Source organism: Limulus polyphemus, unplaced genomic scaffold (genome assembly GCF_000517525.1).
Source record: "Limulus polyphemus unplaced genomic scaffold, Limulus_polyphemus-2.1.2 Scaffold8661, whole genome shotgun sequence".
NCBI lineage: Eukaryota > Metazoa > Arthropoda > Merostomata > Xiphosura > Limulidae > Limulus > Limulus polyphemus.
Genome location: NW_013674271.1, coordinates 20,988 through 27,454, shown reverse-complemented (window position 1 = coordinate 27,454; position 6,467 = coordinate 20,988). Strand labels below are relative to the sequence as shown.

Sequence of the window (6,467 nt, the reverse complement as noted above, 5' to 3'; positions counted from 1 at the left end):
TAAGCTGCAGCTTGCCAACTGTTAGGAGGACTATTAAAGAAGTAGATCTATCTTAAGCTGCAGCTGGCCAACTGTTAGGAGGACTATTAAAGAAGTAGATCTATCTTAAGCTGCAGCTTGCCAACTGTTAGGAGGACTATTAAAGAAGTAGATCTATCTTAAGCTGCAGCTTGCCAACTGTTAGGAGATAATATTCACTCCTACTGTATTTTTACTCATCTGACTGACTACATAGTGACTTTTAAATCTTCAGTTGTTGTGGGACAGTTTTCTTTCATATGGATTTGTTCCAGAATTGGGCACATGAACCATATACAGGAGGTTGCCCAGTAGGAAACTTTGTACCAGGAGTTATGGAGTTTGTGCCCCTGCACTTGAGGTCACCTTTTAAAAGGTAATATCTCTCTATATTTGAGGTTTCTGAAACCTGTAATATATCAGTGTACTTATTTAACCTGTTTTTGCTATTGATTTATCGATTTGGTAAGTAAACATTAATTTTACTAAACTTTGTCATGCTTATGATTAAGGTAAACATAAAATGTTTGGGAGGAAAAACTTGACAGAGAAACCTAATATACAGGGTGTCCCAGAAGTCTGGACTTGTAGGGGAAAATAACCATTATATTCTTAAAGTTAAACAAATACATTTCTAATGTCAGTAGTACATATTTCAGGAAATAAAATACCCTGGTGGTACAGTATACCAAGAATTGATATGTGTACGGCTGTTAACGGCATGCAATTGGAATAATAAATAAATTGTGTATTTTTCCCTATGGGTCCAGACTTCTGGGACACCCTGTACAAGGCAGACAAATATAATGAAAAAATAAAATATTATTTATTAAATGTAAAATATTTGTTTTTATAAATGGTTCGATAATTTGTTAATTATATAGTCAAGTGTTTTAATGAAATATTGATAGGAACATATAATCCAAGTGATGTGTGTACTGCAACTCACATAGCCTTAAAGTATACATTACAACATGTGCCTGGGTGTAGTAATTACATCCTGGCATTACATATTGTTTATGAGTATGTTTGTATTGAAGTTTAATGATAAATACATTTTTCTCATTTACCCTAAAATGTAAACAAAAATTTTGTATTTCCATCCATCAGTGTTCATTGGGCTGGTACAGAAATGTCAAGTGTTTGGATAGGATATATGGACGGTGCCGTAAGTGCCGGTCAGCGTGCTGCTTTGGACGTCCTTCGTGTCTTGCATCCATTTTTATTCATGGAAGATGAACTTAGAGCTCATCCTAAAATAGCCATCAAATATAAACCTATACAGAAGTCATTTAATGCAAAGTTTTTTGGTTTGCTGGTGGGTTTAGGCATAGTTGTTGCTGCTGTGGTGTTTAAGACTAAGCTTCCATTCCTTGTGTAAAACTTGGGTATCGTAACAGGGATACTAAATACAAACATTTACCCAGTTGTTGATTTGGGTATTAAAGTGGGAATAATGAAAATACTTGCAGTAATTACTGAATAAGAGTGCTATTTTTGATAAACGTTTTTATGAATGTTACGAGTATCAAATATATAAATTTTTTGTTTCGTATAAGATTTATAAATTTTCAGAAAATGTTAACTTTTAAATGTTTTTATGAAAGGTACAAGTGTATCAGTTAGTGTTCAGCAAATTTGTAAGAGAATCCACTTATTAGCGTAAACAAATAATTAAAAAAGTATTATGGTTATGTTAAAAATAGTTAGTGATTGTTTTGTCCTTCATGAATTATGTATTATTTACTTTTCCAAATATAGTGGACTTTTTTTACCTCAAAGTGGCTAAAACTAAGTATAAGAGTTTTATAACTACGAGTTCAAATAAAAAAAGCTAACTTACAGAAAATCATACATTTGAATTACAATCTTCAAAGTTCAAGGATTATAAAAATTCTTGGACTTTACATAGAATTCTCTACACATACGAAACCAAATGTTCATAAAACCTAATAATTTTCACTGATTAAAGAATAAATTTGAATTTATTTTATGCAACAGTTTCTTTTATAATTTTAATATGCAGCTGAGTGATTAATGATTGTTTGTAGAATCTTGTATATTGAACAACTGAAGTCAGTTCATTTATACTTGGTTATTTGTAGAATCTTGTATATTGAACAACTGAAGTCAGTTCATTTATACCTGGTTATTTGTAGAATCTTGTATATTGAACAGCTGAAGTCCAGTTCATTTATACTTGGTTATTTGTAGAATCTTGTATATTGAACAACTGAAGTCAGTTCATTTATACTTGGTTATTTGTCAAATCTTGTATATTGAACAACTGAAGTCAGTTCATTTATACTTGGTTATTTGTCAAATCTTGTATATTGAACAGCTGAAGTCAGTTCATTTATACCTGGTTATTTGTGGAATCTTGTATATTGAACAACTGAAGTCAGTTCATTTATACTCTAGAAAGTTTTTTCTTAAAATGTTGAAAGGATAATTAGCATCAGTTATAACTTTCAGTGACCTGAAACTAGTCACATTTTCATCCTAATTTTATGTATAAACAGTCACTTCAACAGTAGCAGTTTATGATGTATGTATTACCTGGCTCTATGAAGAATTTTGTGATCTAACTTAATAAAATTGAAATATTTCCTACACATCAATATTTTTTATCAATCTCTTCCACTTGGTTCTGTACTCAGTTCAAGTACTTTTTCTTCACTACAAATGTAATCTCAAATCTCATTTGAGTCCTGGTGTTTGTCTCCACTAAGTTTTTATAGAAAATAATGGTGATGCTACAACATGCACTGCCCATTGCAATTTTTAATCTTATCAGAGATTAATCAATCAGCTGAAAGATACTTACCAATTTATGTAGTACATGCCACCATAAATCATATTTTTATAATCTTTGTCAACATTTTGTGAATTGTTCTTAAGTTCTATTAGTGAAGTGGCCTGAAAATGTGGCACTACCCAAAACAATAATTGTACGATTACTCAAGTAATTAAAAGCTAGTTGAGAAAACTGTCACTTAGTCTTAACATGACAGGAGTGATCATATGATTTTCTGTTACATTCCTATAATAAAAACGATTTACATAACATTGTTGTAGCTACTAAGAGAATTGTGATTATCTTATTTTGTACATTTTTTCTTAACTACCAATTGATTTTAAATACAATTAGCAGCAAATCATGAACTACCAAACCAGGTAATGGAACATACACAAAACCACACTTTTATTCTAACCAATGTAGCATACAGGTCGGTCCAGTAATTCAAGATGAAATAACAATAATTAAAGCTAACTGGTTTATAAACGTAGTTTAAATTGGTAACCATGCAAATCTGACAGCAAAACAACTTCAACTGGGTTATAGTTCAAATGATGAAGTTCTTACACAGACTTTTATAATTAAGTGTACACTATAAAAAGTATAGAAAATTGATATTTTGTGGCTGCACACCACCTTACGTGTACTCTCATTTATGTTATTGAAACAGCTGCTATTCTGTAGTTTTGGGATCACTCATAGTTACAACATAAGAACTAGCATACTTTTTGATTCCGGGTGGGTTTTCCAACGTTTATTGCAAGCAGGCACAGTTAGAATCTTTCCTTTGTCTGGAGCATAGTGCAGATAAACTGGGATTAATGTTAACATCACACTGCTAAGTGATGCAACTGTAGAGCCTCGTAGTGGTATAACCAACAAGTTTCTTGTTATGCCTTCTCATACAACTACATAACTCAGTTTGATAAGTGAACTTGAGGGGTATAATGATTATTTTATGGACCATGAATGAAACAGTATGCGACACTAGATCACCTAATGACGTACCTTGTGTGTTTATAAAAGTTGGGCTTGCTAAACTCTCAAAAGACTGTAGGAGTACAACTTAAAATGTGGATACAAACCACTGATAAGTTTCAGTGTTTATTTACCAGTCACTCTTTAAAATGTAATATGCACACTTTTGAAATTTTGTATAGGAAAAGTTTCAACCATACCAGCTTTAATCTTTTGTGATAAACATTAGAAGAACCCAGTCAGAGTCAGAAATTGAGTGTACTACATGTCTATGTCTTACAAAACATTATATTGTGAACTCTCCAGTGGTTTAAATATTTACACAATTATAACTTCAGGTTATTTGCAAGGTTGTGCTATTACTTTTTAACATCTCTACTGAACAACTTTTATTTGTAATCAAATCTATTGTAGCCATCATGATAAAAATCATATTCACAGGGCCAAATCGAGTCAGTTATAAACCATTAAACAGTCAATTCCCCAAAAAATGAAGCAAATTTTTTTTATTCATCTTTTACATTTGAGTTAAAAGAGGAAATTGTTTCAAACAAATACAGCATTTTACAATCTAACTGTTCACTGATACTATCGTTACAATAGTCATTTAATAAATTCTGTATTTGGCCCTGTTTATCATTTCTCAAGTACCAAGAATAGTTCCAAAACCTAAGTTTCTTTATCATAATTGAATACACCATGATTTCTGGACACAGTTTGAACCTGTAAAATCTCATCACATTTTCTGTATAAAATTTCAATAAATTATGCAAAAAAATATGCTTCAATACAGACTTTAAAAAGCAATTTAATATGTTGTGTAACAACACATTAGGTAAGCAAGGAGAATCACAGACTAAAAAAAAAACCATTAACAACAGTTTAATTCTCTATCACAAGTACCTAACAACCACAAAATTTAAGTGCTTAGAAAAAACCTGTATTCTCAAAAGTGATACTGATAAATCAGTGCCAGTGAGACTAGATAACACAGTTCAACTATTATTTGGACTCGGCAAGGATTTTGTTTAAAAACACAACAAAAAGGCATGAAACAATGAACACAATAAATGAAATAAGAAGTTCCGACACCTAAGTACACAAAAACCACTAAATATTATTAAGATTACAGTCATTTCTTCATTGATTTACTAATTTGAGACATACTGGTATATAGGTAAACAATGAAAAATATCGGCAGGGTAAATGATGCTATGTTTAACCATCTTTATTTATGTCCCTATAGCAAGTTAGAAGACAGCATAAAGAAATACACCATGGTGCAATGTTGAACATCTAAGACATGATTTTTAAACATTACATGATCTTCAAGTTTATTTCACATAAATAAAAATATACAGGATGAAGTTTAATAATATGCCAATTAGTATTTTATGTACTAAAATATTTCATGGTCTCTGCAATTCATTTTCAAAACAGCTTACCAAAGAAATTGGATCTTAAAGTTATTCATTTCAATTCCTTAAAAACGAAACTCTTGAATGGTTTTTAAAAAAACATTAGTTCTTTACTGGAGATAAAACAAAAAAACTACTAAGAAAAAAAGTTCAACATTCCGATTATGATGAAAAGGACCCTTCGTTTATGTATTTCTAGTAGGAAACAAAAATTAGAATGACCTGCTCATCGGTCACTTATTTATTATCAGAAAGGATGTACTTGTGACATCTGTTTGAAAACAACAACCAGTAACTGTAATAGCTGTATATTTTATTAACTTCTAAAACCAAATTATTTCAACACTTCTTAAATTAAATTCCAAGATAAGTTTTAGTGAAGAGTCATGAAGCTAGATGATTGAAGGACAAGCCTGAACTTGAAAAACAGCTTAGCCCTGATGCACTATTACAAGCAGAGTGATTTTAACATACAGTAGCTGGCAAAGAAAATCTTTCAAGCCATCTGAAACCTAGGAATGCTGCTACACCAATGGTTGGTTTAAGGCAGAGCAGCAAGCATCCATCTCCTCAGTTCCTTTTCAGTTTCTGGCCAACTGTGGTCTTCAGTTGCTGTATGCCTTTAGTGACATACTTATCAATTATTCCATGATGCTTCAGTCCTGGATACATCACCACAGTCAAAGCTACAAAACAGAAATAACCAGCATGAGACCCACTCAAAGAATCTAAACACATTGAACACTTAAATTCACTGAAAATAATATATATAAAAAATTGCCGATTTGAATTTTTCAGTCTTGATTTATTTCACACCCATTTTTTTTGTCATTAAACAATTTCGTGTATTTGCTAAAGGTCCATGAGTTAACTCATCACGACCTCGTAACCATTTTGTGCTCGTTAAAGTTTTCATGCTATAACTTTTAAATTAGTAAGCGAATGTTAATGAAATTTGGCAGATTATCAATAAACATTACAATACTTTCATACATAAAATATCCATTTTTTTTAAAAATAAATCTTAAGGTTTATAAAGCAATGTTTTTCTCGTGTCTTTTTTTTTTTCACATCTTGCCTATCATGCAAAGTAATGTTCATTTTAACATTAAAAATACTTTTATGCATCAGAAAATTTTGAAATTTCACATTTGAAATCTTTGTAATGTCCAGATAGTTATCAAATATTTTGTAAGAAAAAACTATATTTTATCTGTTATTTTCACTGACGAATCTCTGTACAGGTTCAGTAG

At 31.0% G+C, this 6,467-nt stretch overlaps 2 protein-coding genes across 2 annotated transcripts in view; one reads left to right on the top strand and one right to left on the bottom strand.

Moving 5' to 3' along the window:
• Positions 1-13: 13 nt before the first annotated feature.
• LOC111083224 (amine oxidase [flavin-containing] B-like) lies at positions 14-2,639 on the top strand. The gene is made up of 2 exons (XM_022379579.1): positions 14-394; positions 1,129-2,639. Exons 1-2 carry the CDS (start codon positions 279-281, stop codon positions 1,397-1,399), a joined length of 387 nt encoding a protein of 128 aa, XP_022235287.1. The 5' UTR covers positions 14-278; the 3' UTR covers positions 1,400-2,639.
• Positions 2,640-3,199: 560 nt separating this feature from the next.
• LOC106475492 (ADP-ribosylation factor-like protein 6-interacting protein 1) overlaps positions 3,200-6,467 on the bottom strand; it is a 19,578-nt gene continuing 16,310 nt past the window's right edge. The window contains exon 6 of the mRNA XM_013936173.2: positions 3,200-5,900. Within this exon, the coding sequence (XP_013791627.1) occupies positions 5,785-5,900 (116 nt within the window). The 3' untranslated portion in view covers positions 3,200-5,784. The remainder of the gene's footprint in view (positions 5,901-6,467) is intronic.